Consider the following 21,605-nt stretch of genomic DNA (forward strand, 5'->3'; position numbering starts at 1 on the left):
TCGGATTCTGTCTCTCTGTCTCTCTCTGTCTCTCAAAAATAAACAAACATTAAAATTTTATTTTCCAAAAAAAAAAAAGGGGGGGGGGGACGGGGTCAGGAAAGTAGTAGGGAAACCAGGTGGGAGAAACTGTTAAGAAAGTGCTTTTATTTATTTTTTTAACATTTATTTATTTATTTATTTATTTTTATTTTTTTTTATAATTTTTTTTTAACGTTTATTTATTTTTGAGACAGAGAGAGACAGAGCATGAACGGGGGAGGGGCAGAGAGAGAGGGAGACATAGAATCGGAAACAGGCTCCAGGCTCTGAGCCATCAGCCCAGAGCCTGACGCGGGGCTCGAACTCCCGGACCGCGAGATCGTGACCTGGCTGAAGTCGGACGCTTAACCGACTGCGCCACCCAGGCACCCCAACATTTATTTATTTTTGAGAGAGAGAGAGAGACTGATTGATTGAGAGGGAGACACAGAATCTGAAGCAGGCTCCAGGCTCTGAGCTGTCAGCACAGAGCCCGATGCACTTGAACCCACAAACGGTGAAATCATGACCTGAGCTTTAGTCAGACGCTTAACCGACTGAACCACCCAGGCACCCCAAAAGGGTGCTTTTAAAAGGGGAAGCGGGCAGTGGTATCGGATATTCTAAAGAGGCCAAAGGAATATAGGAAATGTAGACAAGACTGTGGAGAAGGCTGATTGTTGCCTGCCCGCACCATTAGCTGGATAGGGATGCGGAAGCCAGCAAAGGGCTTTGGCAAAGGGAGAGAGCTAGATCAAGTTTGTCTCTCCCTCTCTCCCTCAGAGTACAAAACATGTTTACAGTTGAAAGCAAAATCCAAGAATACAGAAAGGCTGATACTGAAAAGAACCTGCCCCTACCCCCGCCCTAACTCTCCCCACTGCAAGAGGCAGCTTATGGCTGTTCAATCTTCTAGTTGCTTCTGTATCTAAGTAACATGCTATGTCTCAATGTAGCAATGTTAGATGTTAGTAATAGATTACATATTGATTTTCTGCTCTTACAACCTTTCTGCCTTCTTCCCATGGTAGTTTTCTCCTACAGATTTTTGGGCCATCCATCAAGTGCTCATGGTATGTCTGAGTACTATTTCCTGCCGAGCCCAAGTAGTGTTCTGTGCTTCCCTTTCCTTTCCTGGACAGCTTCTGGTTTTGTTTTGGCTTTCCTGGGATTTCTATGTGCTTTTCTTCCATCACCTTCTCAATTTTTCAAACTTTCCATCACAAGGAATTTTACGGATTCTTTTTGAGTCAGGTTCACTGAAAAATAATTGACAGTGCAGCACTGTAGAAGTTTAAGGCGGACAAACAGCATGATGGTTTGATTTATGTATATTGTGAAATGATTGGTGTCATTGGTTCAGCTGCTGAACCTTCTTTTTAACCTGAAAACTCCTTGGAAACTTGAATCCTCTGACCCCAAAAGGGTTGGAAGTGCTCTCTAGAAACTGCCAAACTGGGACTTTCCTCCATTGCTCTGAATCAGATCTAGTTTCCTCTTATTTTTTTTACATTTATTTATTTTTGAAAGACAGAGTGAGACAGAGTGCAAGTGGAGGAGGGGCAGAGAGAGAAGGAGACACAGAATCTGAAGCAGGTTCCAGGCTCTGAGCAAGAGGTCAGCACAGAGCCCGATGCGGGGCTCAAACCCACGAACCGTGAGATCATGACCTGAGCCGAAGTTGGACACTTAGCCGACCGAGCCACTCAGGCGCCCCATAGTTTCCTCTCTTTTAAATCCCTTGTTTTGGTGATGTATATCCTGTTAACTTCCTTGAAAGGTCGTGAGATTTCTTTTGCTTTCAAGAACGTTTGTCTAATTCTTTTTCTCCCCTAGTACTTGTAATGTTTGTAACAGAACATTTCAGGTCACGAAGTATCTGATTACAGAATGCATCTCAACTCTTAACTTGTTAATGTTTTCAGCTCTAAAGTTTCCATTTGACTTTTTTCTTTTTTTTTTTAAATTTTTTTTCAATGTTTATTTATTTTTGGGACAGAGAGAGACAGAGCATGAACAGGGGAGGGGCAGAGAGAGGGAGACACAGAATCGGAAACAGGCTCCAGGCTCTGAGCCATAAGCCCAGAGCCCGACTTGGGGTTCGAACTCACGGACTGCGAGATCGTGACCTGGCTGAAGTCGGACGCTTAACCGACTGCGCCACCCAGGCGCCCCTGACTTTTTTCTTTTAAAGACTGCAGCTCTCAGTTAAAGTTCTCCATCCTGGGGGCGCCTGGGTGGCTCAGGAGGTTAAGCATCTGGCTCTTGATTTCAGCTCAGGTCACGATCTCATGGTTTGTGAGGTCAGGCTCTGCACTGACATCACAGGCCCTGCTTTGGATTCCTTCTTTCCCTCTCCCTCCATCTCCCTTTCCTTGTTTTGTCAACATATAGAACAACATTAGAATGCCTGGGTCAGAATGCCTGAGTCTGTTGGCTGTTCTTTCCTTGGTTTTCAGCAATGCAAGTCCTTGTCTTTCTAAAGTGCCTCATGATGTTTGAGTAGATGCTGAGTATTGTGTACTAAAAATCACAGAGGCTCTGAATGAGACCTTCCTCCAAAGGGCTAAGTTCTCTCCTGGCAGGAAGATCACCTAAATCCTGATGAGGTTCACTTTCAGGTTTCTTCATGTCTGCTGTTTCACTTGTGGCTTACTCCAATATGGTGGCCACTCTGGGGATCTCCAGCATGGCCATTGCTCCCTGCAGGGTGGGACCCCCAACCTGTCTCCCCCAGACCCGCAAGGCCGCTGCCACTTCTGCTCAACTCTGTAGCCTCCAGCTAGTTCTTTCCCATGAGCCCTTTTGGGGGTGGGGGTGGGGAGTTTCTTGCACTGACAGCAAGCAGTTTAGCAGTTGGCAAACGCCTTGAGTGGGGATTGCGTGTAGATCTGGGGGCTCAGTGCCCCATCTGGCTCAGCATAATTTTGCCCTCAAGCCCCACCTGCATAGTGTGACCTCTGTGAACTCAGCCCAGTGGACTGCCACTTTGAGTCTGTTCCCCCAAACCAAATTGGCAAATGTCCTCAAAGAAAAAGGGAGGGTGTTGGCTTTCCTTCTCTTAGGCATCAGACTCCCTCGAGCCCAGGTCCCTAGTGCCTTTCACAAGTTCTTTTACAAACCGTGACTGGTCTTTATATAACATAACCGGCATGTGCCACGCTAGTCCAGAACACTGTTCTTTGTAGCCAATTCCAGAAGTGTAGTTGCAGCATCTGGGCGATCTTTGAGAATATGCTAATTAGAGGCACTGAGCTCTCTTTTATTCTCTAAAGTCTTCCTTCCACGGCCAGTTTTTCCACTTAACCTCGTGGTCTCCTGTTGCAGGATTTTCTCAAACGCCTGTCACCCTTGGGTGCTTAGGACGACTGAAGCAGTTAGAAGCATAATCCATGTGCTTGGTTTTCAGCAATGCAAGTGCTATTCTTTCTAGAGGGGCGCCTGGGTGGCTCAGTCGATCAAGCGTCTGACTTTGGCTCAGGTCTTGATCTCATGGTTGGTGAGTTTGAGCTCCACATTGGGCTCTGTGCTGTCCGCGCAGAACCTGCTTCAGATCCTCTCTCTCTCTCTGCTCCTCCCCCACTTGCACTCTCAAAAATAAACTTAAAAAAAAAAGTAGCATAAACCATGTGTGTCAGACAGATTTAATAGACAGGCTGCCTCTGGGTTATCAAGCCAAGTTTGCCTTTAGACAGAGAAACTTTTCAAACACCAAAGTAGCTCCTGTATTTGCCTGGGCAGGAAATGCCCACCCAGCTCCCTAAGCATCGAGTGCTGAAATGGAGGGTGACTGTTCCGCGTACAGATTCTGGAGTCCGCTACCCTCGCTGCACTTGTAGTTGTGGTCTGGAGCCGCTCCAAGGTTCTGCAAGGCTAACTGGCTTCCTTCTCAAGCAGTCACCAGACTGAAGTGTCCTCACCATCACCTGACGTGATCTTCTGTGTCCAGAAACAGCTGGAATCTCAACTGCTGATGGGACCTCCCCTTTCCTGTTAATCCTCCACTGTCAGAGCCGTGTGTGAAGTAAAAATACTCATGGTGCGGGTGGCTGGGAGGCTTGCTCTGTGAAGCATCCAACTTCAACTCAGGTCATGATCTCATGGTTCCTGAATTCAAGCCCTACATCAGGCTCTCTGCTGTCGGCACAGAGCCGGCCTCAGATCTGTCCCTCTCCCTGCCTCTCCCCCACTCTCACATGTACATTCTCAAAAATAAACATTTAAAAGAAGAGGGGCACCTGGGTGGCTCAGCTCCTCCTCCCCCAGCTTGTGCTCCCATTTCATCTCCCCACCCTTCCCAGCTCTCCAGCCTCAACAACAGCTCCCCTTCCAAAATCACAGCTTCCACAGAGAAACCTCATCTAAGAGCCCCACCTCCACCAAGACATGGGTTACAGAGAGACGGCCCCATAAGAGCCCTGAGAAAGATGTTAGATGAAGAGAAAGGAAAAAGAAAAAGAAAAAAAGAAAAGGAAAGGAAACCACAAAGACATCTAAGACCCTAACAGAGGGAACCCTTTCAGAGCACCTCCTTATCCCAGTTTAAATGGCTCTGGGGTAGTGGGGGTAGCCCCAGCCACAGGTCAAAAAAGCCCAAGTTTTTGGCATGCCCTGGGACACAGACCAGAGTAGGGCTGCTGGAAAGGGCACAACCTTCTGGGAAGACATTAAAAGCAGTGAAGAAACCAAGGTGCTTGTTATCAACAGGAAATTAATTTTATTTTAAATCCAAGGGGCCACAACAAATAAGGAGACTCCTACCCTTGGCTGGCAAACTTAGGTGGTGGCCAAGAAGGTTGGGAAGAGGATGACAGCAAAGGGACGGGTAGGAACGCGTCCAAACAAAACGGGGGAGGGGGGGAGGGGGGGAGAGGAAGAAGCCCTCTTCACTCTGGCGCAGCCTCCATCAAATACCCGTTCTCTGGAGCAAGATACCCATCACCTCCTTCAGACTCCATGTACATGTCTCGGCTTTCGTTGCCCAGACCCTCCAGCCCGTTGTCCTGGCCGCCACCACCCCCACCTCGGGCCTCATCCCTGCCCCGTTCACCACCCCGCTCCCCCCGCTTGTGCTCGCGATCCCGGTCTCGGTCGCGGTCCCGGCGCCGCTCCCGTTCGCTCCGGTGGCTCCTACGTCGTTCCCGGTCTCGATCCCGGCCCTTCTCCTCTGGACCGTCAGGGCCGTCAGGACCCAGCTCCCCAGGAGGCCCGTCATCAGGCGGCGCATCACCAGCCTCAGAGGGCTCCGCCATGTCGCCACCGCCTCCGCCACCACGTAGCTCCTCCTTGCGCTCCCGCTCGCGTCGTGCCCGCTCCCGGCTCCGGCTACTTCGCCGCTTCCGTTCCCGGTCCTTGTCCTTGCTACGCTCCCTGGATCGCCTCCGCTCCTCCTTGTCGCGACTCCGTGAGCGCCGCCGCCGGTCCCGAGAGCGGGAGCGTCGCCGTTCTCGCTCCTTGTCTCTCTCGCGGCTTCGTTCCCTGCGCTCCCGCTCGCGGTCCCGGTCCCGGTCCCTGTGGGGAAGCGGGGAGGGGCCGGGCCTGGATGAGGTGGGCAGAGGTTTGTGGCGGGGCTCCCCCACGTGACCGCCCGCATCCCAGGAAACCAGCTGCCCAATCTTACCTCTCATCGTAGCGGGAAGTATCATCCCGGCCCGAATGCCGGATGTTCACGTCGGCCCCGCCTCTTCTGGTACCACCGAGGCCACCTCCTGGAGCGGGGGCGGGCGGAGAAAGGGTCAGTCCAAACAGGGCACTCAGGGAAGGGAGACGAGGCGCACCAAAGAGCAAAAGGCAGGCCTGCAACCGCCAGTGGCGGGTGCGCTTTAACAGGACAGCTGTGTTCACACACTTGAGGCCTTTCCCCAAGCGCCAGCTGGTCAACACCTGCACTCAGACTCCAAAGCGCACCCTTAACCTCCAAGTCCACACAGCCTCCCAAACCCCTTCTGCTCAGCTGCCTCCTGACACGACGCCAAGCTAGAAACCTAACTCAAAAACATGGTCAGCCTCAAATCCTCCAACAGTTTCCCACTGCCTTTACTCCAAAATCTCCATCAAGCGGCCTCCAGAAGCTGGCCACTGGTTCTTCATTTTCGGGGTGCTTTTCAACCCCCTCATACTCTGTCTCCGTCTCGTTTCTGCCCCACTTCGGGGGATCATTCACTGCTCCCCTTGGGGGTCTGCTCTTCCCTGTCCGGTTAACTTACTCCCCCTTTACGAGTCCTCCTGAACACCATTTCCACCGCAGGCCTTCCCGAACCTACCCCACTGCCCGGTTCCCCACCATTTACTCATGGACTGAATACATTTCCTTCCTAAAACTTCAGGTGGCGCTTCACAGTGCACACGCCCCTGTGAGCAGGGAACTCCTGCCTCTCCAGACTGTTACGCACCGTGAAAGTCAGGACTAGGTCTGGATTTGCTGTCACCAGCATGTAACTAAGTGTCTACGCACAGTAGTCAAAGGACAACTAAGGAGCAACGGCGCCTTCTTCGGACGGCAAAGCAAACCCAGAGAGTCACTTGCCCACACGGGGACTTGGCAACGAAGGTGCAGAACTGGGACAGGACTCCCAGCCGACTCCAGAAGCTGCCCTCTTGTGCACCGTTCCGCACCACACAGACCGGAAGTAAGCTTCAGTGAGGCGGGCCGGAGTTCCACGAAAGGAAAGGACTTCCAGCAGTGCCGGGTGAAAACAGGCAAAGGATGCTCGGAGAGCAAACATTCTAACAGGCACAGGCAACTGACCGGGCATCTGGAACGTCACAGGTATGATGCAGAACAGACTTGTGTCTTCAACTGTCAGGTCACAACCCAGCAATGGATCACATCACCAATTAGATGGGTTGCAACCAACACACATTAAAAAAAAAATAAAAGGCACCTGGATGGCTTAGTCGGTAAAGCATCCGACTTGAGCTCAGGTATTCTGTGGGTTGCATTCTGGGGGTTGGAGCCCCTCGTCCGGCTCTGTGCTGACAACTCAAGAGCCCGGAGTCTGCTTCAGATCCTGTGTCTCCCTCTCTCTGCCCCTCCCCCACTTATTCTCTCCTGGTCAAAAATAAACATTATAAAAAAATTTTTTTAATAAACAAAAAACAGGGGCGCCTGGGTGCCTCAGTCGGTCGAGCGACCAACTTCGGCTCAGGTCATGATCTCACAGTTTGTGAGTTCAAGCCCCATGTCGGGTTCTGTGCTGACAGCTCAGAGCCTGGAGCCTGCTTCGGATTTTGTGTCTCCCTCTCTCTCTGCCCCTCCCCCACTCATGCTCTGTCTCAGAAATAAACATTAAAAAAATAATAGTAGTAATAATAATAATAATAATAATAAACAAAAAACAAAGTAAAGCAACAGAATATAAAATACTAGTATAGACTGTCTGTAAAAAAGGTAATTTCTGGGGGAGCCTGGGTGCCTTAGTTAAGCATCCAACTCTTGATTTCAGCTCAGGTCACAGTCTTGCGGTTCGTGAATTCGGGCCCCACATCCGGCTCTGCGCAGATAGTGTGGAGTCTGCCTGTGACTCTCTGTCCCTCCTCCATACTCGCTCTCTCAAAAATAAACATTAAAAAAAAAAAGTAATTTCTGTTCATAAAACTTTTGTTTGGGTTATAATTTTGCATGTATAACATGCTGGGTCAGGAAGTACTAGGTACTGCTATCGCAAAGCTTGAATGCCAACTGACCTAGAAGATTCTGGGATTCCGGGATTCTACCAGAACAGGAAACAGCACTCTGAAGAACTCACTCCACCCCAGAGAAATGAGGGCAAGATAAAAACCGATCTGTTGTTCAGAGACCCAGCAGTTGAATGTGTGGTCTCTGTCACACAGCCAAGTTCAGGGTGAGAAGAGTGGGCGGGAAGGCAGGATTAAGAGCAGAGTACTGATCCATCTAACAGGTCTACCCAAGGAGGACCATCTTCTTGGACAACTGTCACTCACCCTCAAAGAAGTAGGTCCTTAACAGGCATGTTTGGATGGCAAGACCTCGGACCCAGGTCCAGGCCCAAGGCTGAGCCACTGAGATCCACCCACCCCAAAACGCAGAGACTCAGTCAAGACTGAGTATAAAGCAGGACACACACTGGGCCAGTGCAGGGAAACACAGAAGAGATCAGTCTGCACAGACAGCAGGCAAGACAGAAGCAAGCTGCAGTGACACCAGAGGTGGCTCCTGGCAACTTTAAGGTCTGGCTACCAGGTCCCCTTCAGGCCAACTGGCATCACACATCTTTGGGCTCCAAACGATCCGTGGGATTCTCAATCAACAAGGGTCCTCTGTGCTTTGAAATCCTCAAATGTATTTCTGATACCTGCAACCAAACTGACCTTGACTGACACTGTGAATGACAATTAGAGACGGACAAAGACCGTTATATACGTATGCCTTGCTCTTGACTAAAACACATGGTAAAGGTGCCCGGGTGGCTCAGTCAGTTAAACATCCAACGCCTGATCTCGGCTCAGGTCACGATCTTATGATTCGTGGGACTGAGCCCCGTGTCTGGCTGGGTGCCGACAACATGCAGCCTGCTTGGGATTCTCTCCTTCCCTCAGCCCCCCCACCCCCCGCCCCATGCACATGGCTCTCTCTCCCTCTCAAAAGAAATAAACATTAAAAAAAATTAGAGTAAAAACATAGGGCGCGCCTGGGTGGCTCAGTCGGTTAAGCATCTGACTTTGGCTCAGGTTATGATCTCATAGTTCTTGAGTTTGAGCCCCATGTCGGGCTCTGTGCTGACAGCTCAGAGCCCAGAGATGCTTTGGATTCTGTGTCTCCCTCTCTCTCTGTCCCTCCCCTGCTGGTATTCTCTCTCTCTCTCTCTCTCTCTCAAAAATAAACAAAAAGATTTTAAAAAAAGGAAAAATATGGTAAACAGGCATTTGCTGAACCAACGTATCAACAGACAAGCAAGAGCAAAGAGTCAGTGGATGAGAGGGTGACATTTACAACCCTACCAGGGGCTCCTTGCCAAGCTGGGCATCTGGTATGCTGAGCTTGGTGAACTCTGAGCTGACCCCCACTTTCCAGGATAAGGAGAATGAGGCACAAAGAGAGGAAGTCCACCAACTAAAGAGTAACCCAGAACAGGAAGACAGCCCTCAGGAATGATGACGGTGATGAGAGACAAGCTGGAGGGAGGAAGGAAAGATGTGAGCAGCCAGGCAGGCAGAAAGTGGCAGGGAATGCAGAAGGGATGCAGGCCCGCCGGGGCCCAGCCCACACAGGGAGCGCTCACCTAGCCGCCGGGGCCGCCAGCCCTTCACGGTTCGGCCCCTCTCCACGTCCACAAGGACCCTCCTGCCGTCAATCTTCTTGCCATCTGCGTGCTTGTAAGCGGCTGCAACAGACGTGGGGGAGGGGGGGGAGGGGGAAAGAGTCCCCAGAGGGTCCTCTAGTCAGGACAGGGCCCGGCTCTGTGGCATCCCCACCCCCATGTCCCCATCAAGGCACTCTGTGCGCAGGCGCACACACACACACACGCGCGCGCGCGCACACACACACGCAAGCACACGCCCACCAGACAGCCAGGCAACTGACAGCCAGACTGACCCTCTCCCAAACCAGGAGGGGCCTGCTCCATCTCGGAACTTGTTCATCACCCCCCAATTGCTACTGGGGGGAGCAGGACCACCCCAACCACCACCCGCCCACCTGGGCTGCCAAGCCCTGCCTACTCCCACCCGACAGAGCAGCCCCCTCCTGTCCAGGCGGCCAAAGTCGCTGCAAAGAAACTGAAGGTTAACTTAAGGTTGGACTCTGCTGTGGGGGAGGGCTCCTCCACAACCCCAGGCATGCACCCTAAAACATCGTGCTGGGGGAGGAGGCCCAGCTGGGCCGCGCTGCACCCCAGTTCACACCGTTTTATTTTTTATTTTTTTTTGTGTTTTGGGGGACGGAGGTGAGTGTGGGGGGAACAGACATCAGAACAGAAAATGAACCAGAAAAGGGTGGGAGAAATCTTCAGGAGATGGCAGGGAGCAGAAGGGTGGGGTTACGGTGCTCCCAGGGGGCCTGGAGGGGCCCCCTACAGCAGGTGGGGGAGAGGGAAAGTGGAGGGAGGCATGGGAGGCGTGCGGTGCTCCTCACAATTCCTGCCTTACCTGAGCCGACTGACTGCCACCCAATCCCAGCCCCCGTCCCATCTCTCCCTCCACAGCCCCTGCTCAACAAACGCTGGGAGGCCAACCCCAGCCTGAGCCTGCCGGGCAGAGCGAGGAGTAGAGGGGGAGATTCGGGGTGAGGCATGTTCCTGCTCTTGGGCAGGGCACAGCAATGGGCAGGCCCAACCCAGGGCCTGTCTCACACGGGCGTCGGGAAGGCCAAAAAAGTCCGTTTCCCACCCCCAGCCCTGGCCTAGGGAGTTGTCCTCAACCAACCACAATACCCTGCCCCGCCCCAGCCCGCTCCCCCCCAAATAACAACCAGAGGAAGAGAAAAAGGTGCCATTTACCGATGCCGGCCTTGCGGGTGTCCAAACCGAGCGGGATGGGGGGGGCTCGGCAACTCCTGGGGGCCTGGCGAGGAGGCGGGCTTCCCGGGGGGGGACACGGGACCGCTTACCTGGAGCCCCCAAGCTTACCTGAGCACGCGCACAGACCCCACACCCACCACCATGGGGTCAGCTAAAGCTACAGGGAGGGAAGTGGGGGGGTTCTAGGGAGCCAGTGGAGAGGGAGAGGAACCACGTCTCCTGCACCACCTGGAGGCAGGCAGAGGAAGTGGCGGACCCCAAAGAAACCTCATGGAGGCCTTGAAAGAGGGGGAGACAAGGATTAACATCAAGTCTAGGAGCTGGTAAAGTCCCGGGACTATCTTATTGCATTTAAGAAGGCGGCTGGGGAGGCCTCAGAGAACCTGTGCGCCCTCACCTTTCCCGGTCAAGTCCACGCTAAACTAGGCACACGCCCCGCCCCCTCGCAGCACATAGAAGGACTTTTCCAACTCGAGTTCCACACTCCCTCCCGCCACCTGCAGGTCAAAGGCTGGCACCCAAAGGGGCAGCCTCAAGGGGTCCAGGAGATGGCGTGCAGCCCAGGATCTGAGGAGGAGGGGCCGCTCGGCCCCCGAACCCAGAGGAGGGTAGTGGGGGGACGGGAGTGAAGGACCGGGAACACAGTCAGGCAAAGGAACCCTGCTCTGGTTCAGTGTCCCAAACCCCGGAAGAAGCCCAACCCAGGAGTACCAGCAAAGAAACCACGTGACATGTGTGCTTCTAGGCTCGTCTTTCTCTCCCTCTCTTAGGTCTCTATAGACAGCGGAAGGGTTTTAAGTAGAATCTACGACACCTTCAGCCCCTGGCAGCCTGTCACTTGGTCCCTCCCACACTCCAATCCCCAATTCCGTGCACTCTGCAGAGCCGCTGGGCACCACGGCCCTTAGGTAGGCCTCGACCAGGAGAAGGCAGACAGAAAAGGGGCACAGCACCCTGAATCTAGCAACCAGAAAGATTCTCCAGGGCCACCACAGTGACAGCCCCACAGAAGCACGGGGGCAGGGAGCAAAGGATTGAAGGGTTCCATGCGGAGCCCTCCCCCCAGTGCGTCCTGTCTTCGGCATTCCTGTAACCTTCCCACTGACGCCATGAAGCCAGGTTAAGTCAGGGGCTGGGTGGAGCCCAACTGGAGAGGCCAGATGCCTTTCCAATCAGGGTCCGTCCTTCCCTTCCTGGGACCGACAAGATTACCAGAGAGCCTGTGGACTGGGGGCAGGGGTGGCAGGAGGGACAAAGGGCACCCAAACAAGGAAAGGGTTCCGGGTGCGGGGAGGCTGAGGGGGCGACTGGGGATGGGAGGAGGGAGGCCTCACTGCTCCTGCACTGCCTGGCTAAGCTGGGCTAGTGTGCGGTGCTGAGTGATCTTACCCATGATACAAACCCTTATACCAACCATACACTGAGGTGTTGTAAGGGGAGCGTAAGCATCAGCTGCAAGCCAGCTGCGTGGTGGCTGCAGTGACAATAAGAACAGTCAATTAATACGGCGGCCCCTGGACACGCCGCAGCCCTGCCCGCCCCCGCCCACCCATCCCGGCCCATGTGGACGCCGCCGCGGCCTCAAAGGGGGCTTTGGAGATGTGGGGGCAGGCGCCGAACACGCCTACAGGCCCACTGCCCGCTGAGGAACAGGGTGGGGGGCCAGGGGTGGGGAGGCGGAGGGTCGGGTGGCCCAGCCCCAGTTCTGCTGGGGGGAAGAGAGGGCAGGTTCAAAGGCCAGTCCTCATTCTGACCTAGCCACCCCCACTTCTGGTGGGGGGAATGGGGAGAGGCTCCCCGAACACCCGACCCCTCCCCCCCACGTCCAGCTGGCCCCAGCTCCCACCCAGTTCCCTCCTTGCCCCTGAGGTTCAACGTGTGACACTTACCTCCCCAGGTTCACACACACACACACGTTGTGGGGGATTTTGGTTTTTGTTTTTTAAAAAACACGTATATAAAAAAAAAAAAGATATATCAGAAACAGAGGGAGGAGGAGAAGAGACATCGCTAATGTCAGGTTTGGCAGGGCAGGGGTTGGGGACAGACGACAGGAAGGGGCTGGGCAGCAGAGAAGAGAGAGGGTCAGAGGGCAGGGCTCAGGCCAGAGGTACTCACAGTGCATGTCTCGCTCATGTTCGTACTCGATGAAGGCATAGCCACGGGGCTTTCCTGACCGCTTGCTGTAGACCATGTGTATCTGACGGAGGCAGCCGGTGGGGGCCGGCACAGAGATTAGTTCTCAGACAAGGAAATCCCACCCTTTCAACCACAGAGGCGGCCTACGCCAGCGACAGATGCCTCACACCCTGTCCCCGTCCCTGAGAGCCCCAGGTGACTAATGCCCTCCCAGCACCGGGCTCAGCAGTGGACGCGCACACTGATCTCAAGCCCTCACTACTGCTCAGAGCGCTCAGGGGACTTTTCGATGAAATCGAGGCCCGCCAGTTAAACACAGAGCCTTGCTCCACAACAGCAATCGGCACACGCTTCTACATCTTCCCTAAAGGGCCAGACGGCAGATACTTCCAGTTCCATGGACCTGACAGTCTCTGTCCCGACTACCCGCCTCTGCCTCACAGCCAACGGGAGCCGCAGACAACGGTAAACAAACGGGCTTGGCTAGTTACCACTTCTTAATTTTACTCCTGCTACCCAAAATCCCCTGCGAGGAAGTCCAGTCAGAATGGAAAGGCAGCCCATGGACTCTGAAGCCCTGAAATGATGGGATGCATCCTTGGGGCCAGGAACCAGCCTTCTCCCTCCACGCCCCGCCACCAAATCCCTTTCCAATTCAAATAACCCCCCGCCCCAGTCCACTCACTCTTTTGATGGGTCCGTACACCTCAAACTCTCTCCGGAGCTTGGATTCTGTTGTGTCATAGTTCTACCAGGAGACACACAGACACAAAGTTAAGTGGGAGAAATTAACCATCCCCAAGCCCTCAGAACATTCCAGGACCTAGCCTACTGTCCTTTGTCCCACACCCAAGCTCTCAGCAGCCCAGGGTTTTGGCTTCTCTGGGGCTCCAGGGCTGGGAAGCTGGGGACTCACCACTCTAGCCACAAAGAGAGTCTTGAAGGCATCACCCTGAGCATTGGGATCATTGTGAGGGTCCCCTGTACAGAAGAAAAGAATGTATAAGTAGAAAATATCAACGGTCACACACAGCAAGAAAGACGGACAGACAGAGATCCGTTAGAATAAAATTGCTGGTGACCCGGAGACCTTGGACACGCTCCGTTTTCCAGTTTCCCTGGGGCACAGCAGCCTTTATCTCAGTAACCAGTTTAGGTTGATGGGGGAAGGGGACAGGCTGACCTCAAGCTGACACTGGATGGGGGCCAGGAGTCTGAACACCATTTCAGACCTACGTATGTTAAAGCCCCAGCCCCTTGCAGGTGAAGGCTGGGCATCCAGAGGCAGCCTGACCACTCCAGGTGCCAGGCTCCCTCCCTCAGCTGCAGGGCCACGCTGCCACCCAACGACACGGCTTGCACCTACAGCCCTCAGGAAAACCTGAGCTCAAAGGCTGGGAGAGAGCCTAGCAGTGTCCACCTGCTTTCTGCCCCATGACCTCTGTGCCCCAGGGAGAAACCCAGGCCTGGTGCTGGAGCGCACGAAATGCTCAACAGGCGCTTACTCCCAACCCTCCTACCACGAGGCCACTGAGGAACAACCATCTCCACAGAAAGGAGCCAAAACCTATTACAAAACCAATTCCTGGGGGGATCCTGGTGGGTCAGGCCTGGGAAGAAGTCCTTTTCACCAACTACAGAGGCCCAAGCACACACAGCGGTCCTCGACTCCTGCCAGGGTCCCAACGGCACCCCGACCACTTCAGAGCAAAGGCGGTTCTTCCATGTGACACGACACAGCACAACCCTTAGAATGACATGCCGTATCCCAGGAGAATGTAAAAAAATGAACGTTAATAATTTATTGAACACATAATTAGGCCCAGACACTGCCGCACGCTGAAAATGAATCCTCATTCTGCAAACGGAAACTAAGCCAACCCCCGAAGCATGGAAGAGGAAAAGTGTCAGAGCAGCAAAGAGGCCAAGCCCGGCTTTACGTCCCAGCCCAACCTCACAGCCCCGGTGTTCTAACTACCAAGCTCCATACTGAACACCTACACACCAGCTTCTCAGGATGACAGCCTGGGTGCTGCAAGAAGCCAGAGAAATAAAGCTGCAGATCTGAGGAGGCTAGGCTGCGAACACAAGCGAAACTCAAGATGACTTCAGGGAATGTATTACAAACCAGAGAACTGAGCCTAACTACTTGGAAAGTGACGGTGGCCTTTGAAGACAACGCCATCTTTGCGCCTACCCCCTTCAGTTCCTCACCATCCCTCATCCTTCTGTGTCGTAGTTTTCTGTGCCCCGGTATCTCGATCTACACCGACCGCTCTCGTCCGTTCATCCAACAGGTATCTGTGCAGTGCTGGCAAGTTCCCGGAACCGTCGTACGGAGCCAGGGATTCAGCGGCGCACAAGACAAAACACAGCCCCGTCCTCTCGAAGCTCAGATACTCATGCGGGGAGGCCGACAGCAAACTCGGTGAGGAAGTCATCTGGTTCCATCACACAGTGACAGACCCAGGGTGAAGAGTTGTAATGGGCAGGTCAGGAAAGGCCTCACCAGGATGAGGACATCTGACTAAAGACCTGAAACCATCACAGCTGCAACGGGAAACGCATCTGCCAAACCTAGGCAGCAGGTGGCCTAACAGGTGGGGTAGGAATGCTAAGGCTACAATGGTGGCAGGGGACGGGGGAGAGGACCAAGGCCAAACAGCAGAGACCTGAAACTTCCTGACGTGCCGTGGAGGTGCCCGGCAGCATCCAAGGGACACCGCAGAACTCTCTGCGGTTCTTGCTTACTCAAGGGGTTGCCCTTGAGGGTGGCCAAAGGCAAAAACTAGTGCAGCCGAGCCGAGAACACCCATGTGTCTGCAAAAAGAAGATATCAGCAGGAAGAGGGCAGCAGAGAACTGAAGCCGGTCAGCAGCTCACCAGTTGGTGCACTTGTGTGCACAAACTCAGGGAACTCCCGTGCTGGCACCTCTGCCCTTGGAAAACCCCTGGTTAAAGGGATTATCTAGGTAGCAACCCCGAGCAGGAGCCTGAAGAAACGCCCTATGGAGCCGGGAAGCCTGTTTAGGCTTTCAGATGATAGGAAAAGTATTTCGAGACTCTCGGCTCTTGGGAAGTATACTGCCCTCAACGAGCCCCGGGTTTCCTGATCTTAAAAATGGGAGTAATAACCCCCCGCCACACTTGGAAGCTGGGAGAAGTCAACGGTATGAAGTACACCAATTGCTTAACAAGGGACAAGGTCCCCTCGAATGGTAGCTGCTACCGGTGACAAGGCAGAGCCAACTTCTGTAGTTGGAGATGGAGGCTCTTAGGGCCATGAAAACCCTAACGTACTTGACCTGTTTTTTTTTTTTTTCTTTCCAGTTATGCAGAAGTTCAAACACTGTGGGAAGCAGAGAAGAATATAATGAAGCCCTATGAACTAGCTTCAATTATCAACACATGGCCATGTTTGCTTCATCTGTACCCCCATCCCACCAAAGTATTTTAAATCAAACACCAGACATAGCATTGCAGTCTCTAACAAAGAATTTTAAAGAAATCATCACCATCGTACTCTTACTAGACCTTAAAAGGTTAAGGTCAGCTCCTTAACCCGAAACCCAGGGTTCAAATGTACTCCGTTATTTCCAAAACTGGACTTTTAAAGTTAGTTTTTTTTTTTTTTTTTTTAACGCTTATTTAAAAAGAACGGGGGAGGGGGGACATAGATCTGAAGCTGACGGAACAGAGCCTGATGCAGGACTCTGTACCCACAAACCATGATATCAAGACCTGAGCCAAAGTTGGACATTTAACTGACTGAGCCACCCAGGTGCCCCAATGCAGTTACCTCATTTAAATCAGGATCCAAACAAGCATACACATCACTTGCTTGACCGATCTTTTGATTCTTTAATCGTTTTTGGTCCACTCCCTGCCCTTTTTCTCCTTGTCATTTATTTGTTAAAGAAACTGAGTTACAACTTTGTTTTATACCATTTCCCACATCCTGAATTCGACCAACTACATCTTTATGATGTCGTTTAACCTACCAAGATCCCACTCTTAAAAGTGTGGAAGATAACTTCTAACGGGAGAAAAGATTTATCCAAGGCCACCTGGCAGTTAAGCAGCAGGATCGGGGTTACAACGCACAAGGGTCAGACTGCAAGGCCTGTGCCCTACAATGCAACCAAGACTCCCCCAATTAACTGCCGACAATTCTGTGTGCCGAGCCCTAGAGCAGCTGGGGCCAAGGTGGTGAGCAAATCGCATCCAAACACTGCTCTCTTAGAGCAGCTGTGAACCCACAGCGTAGAGATGGAGATGATCCTCAAATCTCCCCTGCAGACCAAAGCGACCAACCTGTAGCAGGACTCGGGGCTTTCAGCGCACAAGGTGACTTGACCCGAGCAAGGAAGTCACGAAAGGCTTCCTTGAGAAGTGACAGCTGAACAGGGATACAAAGAGCTGTTACACATAAACCAAGGTGTCATCAGAGACTGGGGGAAGAGCCTGGGCAAAAGCCCAATGCCAAGGGACGTTCCAACAAGAACGAGGCATGAGAAGAGGCCGCTGTAGCTCGAGAGGGAAGGAAGCACAGTGCACAACAAGTTTGAAACAGTGGGCAGGAAAGAGACTTTCATCTTTAAGCTGAGAGCAAAAGGAAGCTGTTAGCAGAAAATGATACAAAGTTGTACTTTAAAAAGACCCAAAGAACTTGTTGGAGACAGGCACGCAGGTAATCAGACGGTTACTGTGTGTCCAAAGCAAGAGAAAACCTGAGTGGTGACACATATGGAGCGAAGGGTCAGATCTGGGACATTCAGAGAGTAACAGGACAGGTGGTGGTGACGAACCGGAGAAAGGAGTAAAGAAAGTGTTAAAAACAAACTGGGTGGCAACAACAGAGAGCATGACTAGCAAGGCTACATGGCCATGTTCCAGGGAAGAAAACATCCAAGGAGACCAGGTGGGAAGAGGAAATTCCGAATGCGGTTTGAACACAGGGTCTGAGAAAGGACAGGAAGGCAGCTCTGGTGAGTCACTGCTCAGAGAGCTCTCGGCTGGTATCAGGCCTTTAGATGCTCGGCATCTGCATAAGAGCCCTGAGGAAACATGCCGCTCCAGGGAATAAGGTCCAAAATGACACGATTCACCAGCCTCACAGGAGCTGAAAGAAAGACCGAGTCTTCCAACTACAACATCCTTACTCCAACAAGAAAGGGCCACTTGAGACCAACGTGACCCTCTGTGAGTCTGGTTAATGACCACGACTATAACGGATCTGTCCTGCAGCCCAGGACACCCAGCTGGTTGTGGGAGTCTCCCTGAGTGCACTCCCCCGTACAGTGTGCGGCCCGAGGTACCAGGCCTCCCTTCCCACCAACCCTGACCCCACGCTGTACTTCTAAATCCTAAACCAAACACAGTGTTTGGCCAACTTTGCGGGCTAAAACCCCCACCTTCCCAAATTAGAGTCCTGGGTTGGATTAGCCGGAGAGAAATGCAAGAAGGTTTGAAGAAAAAGAGATGGGAAAAGAAGAGAGACTTACACATTTTTAGCTCTGTCTCCACTTCCTGCTGTCGCCGCTCAATTTTTTCCCGTCTCTGTCGGGAAAAAGGTGGACAACTGAATGAGGAAAAAAGTGCCCTGATGCAGGGAACATCCTGGAGAGAAAATGGCAAAACGACATGTGGCCAAAAGATGAAAATTACATACCTTCCTCTCCATGCGTTCCTCCCGGGTTTCTGCTCGAGTTGGGGGAGGGGCATCTCGAGGGTCCTGGAAATAAGAAGACAGGTGACAGGGTAGGAGGGACAGGGGGAAATTGCAAGGGACACCCATCCAGAAAACAACACGTGCCTCAGCCACTCACACACAAACAAGCAAACACGGACAGTTCCCAGGCCAGTGGAGGTGGGGAGTGGCATCAAAACCTGGTCCACAGACCAGTGCTACCCACAAACTGTTCCCAGTCTGTGACCAGAAAAGTAGACAAATCAGAAGAATTCAGAAACTTCTACAGCAACCTGATAGAGCAGTTTTATGCCTGCTGATATTAACAAAAACTCGATCTTGGGGCGCCTGGGTGGCTCAGTCGGTTGAGCATCTGACTTCGGCTCAGGTCATGATCTCACAGTCTGTGAGTTCAAGCCCTGCGTCGGGCTCTGCGCCTGACAGTGTACAGTCTGCCTGGGACTCTCTCTCTGCCCCTCCCCCGCTCATGCTCTGTCTCTCTCTCTGTCAAAAATAAACAGACATTAAAAAAAAAACTGAAAACAAAAACAAAAACAAACAACTCGATCTTGGGGCATCTGGATGGCTCAGTCGGTTCAGCATCCGACTTCGGCTTAGGTCATGATCTCATGGTTCATGAGTTCTAGCCCCACACTGGGCTCTGTGCTGACACCTCAGCGCCTGGAGTCTGCTTCAGACTTTGTGTCTCCCTGTCTCTCTGTCCCTCCCCTGCTTGTGTGTGCGTGCTCTCCTCTCAAAAATAAATACGTTCAAAAGATAAACAAATAAAAACTTGATCTTTTATTCTGTGGTCTTTCTTTAAAGATACGAGAAAAATCAGAATGATCCCTTCGTGTTCACCAAAAACCCCAATATGCAAAAGATTTGTCCGTTACCATAGACAGAGATCGGGACCAGGGCTGATGCCCAAGAAGAGGACAGTGCAGTTCAGAAGCAATGACTGGACCCCTCCTGAGGGCCAGGGCAGTTCCTGAAGATCTCCCCAGCCACTCATTAAACGGTAACTGCCACATGGCCACATCATCAAGGACGCCACTGGCCTGTAGCCATTAAATTAGTTTAATTAGCTAATAACACTTCCCAGTACCGGTTCACCGAGGGTGGCAAATCCTACTAAAGAGCCAACCTTCTGTTATCTCTCCACTAACTTCTGCCCTGCAGCTTCCTCCACCTTCACGGCCCTTTCTTACTTGAGGCCAGAACTTCCCGCTTCTGACTTCTGGCTGTGTGCCAGCATTTCTCAGGTGTGTTCTGATGCACCTTAGAAGGTGGATGTTGTCGGGCCAGTTTTACCAACGACAAAAACAGAGGCCCAAGTTACATATTTGTGTTTTCCCTGCAGTTGCATAGCCGACATCCTCAAGCCCACACGAACATCATCCTATCAACAACAAAACTGGTCAACGCAGTAACACCGACGTTTTGCTGACTGGTTGGTGCCCAGCCCTGTAGTAAGTGTCGCAGTTAATTCCCCACCAACACCGTGAGGAAAATACTACTATCCCCTGGCAAAAAATGCAGAAATCAAGTAAGAGAACACACCATTTGCCCAAGGTCACATGGCTGATAAATGGCGTGCCAAGGACTGCCTGACCCCAGAACCTGAATCCTCAGCTGCTACTTACTGAATTTTCACAAAAACCCTACAAGGAAGCATTATCAACCCCATTTAAGACAGAGAAGCTGAGAATCAGAAAGAGTAAGTCCCGCGCCTAAATCACACAGAAAGTGTCCAGAAACTGGACCCTCAAATCCAGCTCCCCGGCCTCAGAACCCAAACCACTAAGAGTCTGCTCAGCGAACTCACCTCAAACTCTCGGATGTAGGGCGCAATGCCACAGTAAGGTTGATTGTGGTGTTTCTCATGTGGCAGTTTCTCCAAGGGTGGCAGGTATGGGATAGGGTCACGGGGAGCAAAGAGGGCCAAAAGGTTGGGTGGCAGGAACTGGGTCATCTTGCCAAGTCTGAGGGAGGAAGGACGGCCTTAGGTTAGGGTGACCGGGAGAGTCGAAGCCCCTATAATCCCGGGACTCCCAAGAAGAAAAAGAAAGAGGAGTAAGATCTCAGTATTAAAGCGGGTCCTGGAAGAACACGGAATGATCGTATGGCTCACGGCAAAGAACTAAATCTGAATGAGAAATATAAAGTTCACGGGGGAAGGCTGTGAGAGGGCGAGGCAAGGCTGGTTAAGGGCAGCAATGACTGAAAAAGAGTTTACGAGGAGTTAAAGTCTCAGGATCCCGAGCAAGGAGCCGTGGGGCTGGGAGGTTCCCTGTGAGCGTGTGGGGGGCTCAACGATCCTTACGAGGGAGGTCCAAACCAATGGCGGCTGGTGGTCCCACACCTTGGAGAACAGGTTGTGGGGGCGAGAATCACACAGGAAGTCTCCGATCAAGGGAAGAATCTGGTAAGCAACAAGCCCCTCGAGCTGGGGGCTTGTGGGTAATAAATGCAGGCCCCCAAAGGCGAAAGGAATTATGGGTAAGGGTCCAGGGCGCCGCGGAGACGAGGAAGAAAAAAAAAAGCAACACACCGCAAGGGCCTGTGGGTAAGGGGCCGCGGGAGAGCTGTGGGAAGAGGGCCTCGGTGCCCGGAGGAGTCTGGGTAAGGGGTCCGGAAAGGTCCTGCGGCGGTGGCGCGGGAAGGGGGCCCGGCCGCGGGGAAAAGGCTAGGGCCCACCGCAGGGGTTTGTGGGTAGCGGCTCCGCACCCGGTAAGGCCACTCAGTCTCACTCACCCGCCGCGCGGCGCCCTCCTCGGCCTGGAGACGGTCCGGGGGCTCGCGGCGGTTGCGGCGGCCCCTCAGCAGCAGGGACTCCCGCTCTCGCTTCGACTACGGCGGCGCCCGCGTCGGTCTCCGTCAGTCGCCCGCCCAGCGCGCGCACCAGGCCGCTGCTCACGAGCCCGCGCGGCCTCGGCTCGCGACAGGGGCAAGGGGCGGAGCCAGCCTCAAATCCCTCCGCCGGCCGCGCTGCGCACGCGCGGCGCGATCCAGCACGACCCACACACAGGGACCTGGCGGCGCCGCGGGGACTGCGCACGCGCAAGGTCACTTCCCCGCCCACGGGCACCTTAAACTCCTTTGCCGCGGCTGGCTGCGGGCCGCAGTGCGCACGCGGGTACCGCACCAAACCCCAGCCCCCACCACCTTTCGCTTTCGGCTCCAACCGCCTCCGTGCGCGAGACTCCTCGATGCTCCGCCCCTTTCCCTAACACACTTCCCGGATCTTGTACGCATGCGAATGTTGTGTGTACAAC

The 21,605-nt window shown here is 53.1% G+C and overlaps 1 protein-coding gene across 10 annotated transcripts; it reads right to left on the reverse strand.

The window, feature by feature from the left end:
- Positions 1-4,712: 4,712 nt before the first annotated feature.
- On the reverse strand, positions 4,713-21,315 carry SNRNP70 (small nuclear ribonucleoprotein U1 subunit 70). Of its 10 annotated transcripts, none has more exons than XM_043600311.1 (10): positions 21,085-21,315; positions 20,156-20,312; positions 18,310-18,372; positions 18,143-18,197; positions 13,555-13,619; positions 13,324-13,386; positions 12,618-12,699; positions 9,264-9,365; positions 5,642-5,729; positions 4,713-5,559 (listed from the first exon to the last, which is right to left on the reverse strand). In XM_043600311.1, exons 2-10 carry the CDS (start codon positions 20,300-20,302, stop codon positions 4,908-4,910), a joined length of 1,317 nt encoding a protein of 438 aa, XP_043456246.1. In that variant the 5' UTR covers positions 20,303-20,312; positions 21,085-21,315; the 3' UTR covers positions 4,713-4,907. The 10 variants fall into 10 exon arrangements, with proteins under 10 accessions (XP_043456246.1, XP_043456251.1, XP_043456253.1 ...); XM_043600316.1 differs by having other exon boundaries at positions 4,713-5,532; positions 21,085-21,300; XM_043600318.1 differs by having other exon boundaries at positions 18,143-18,219; positions 21,085-21,287.
- Between the last annotated feature and the right edge of the window lie 290 nt (positions 21,316-21,605).

The sequence above is a fragment of the Prionailurus bengalensis genome, chromosome E2, assembly GCF_016509475.1.
Source record: "Prionailurus bengalensis isolate Pbe53 chromosome E2, Fcat_Pben_1.1_paternal_pri, whole genome shotgun sequence".
NCBI lineage: Eukaryota > Metazoa > Chordata > Mammalia > Carnivora > Felidae > Prionailurus > Prionailurus bengalensis.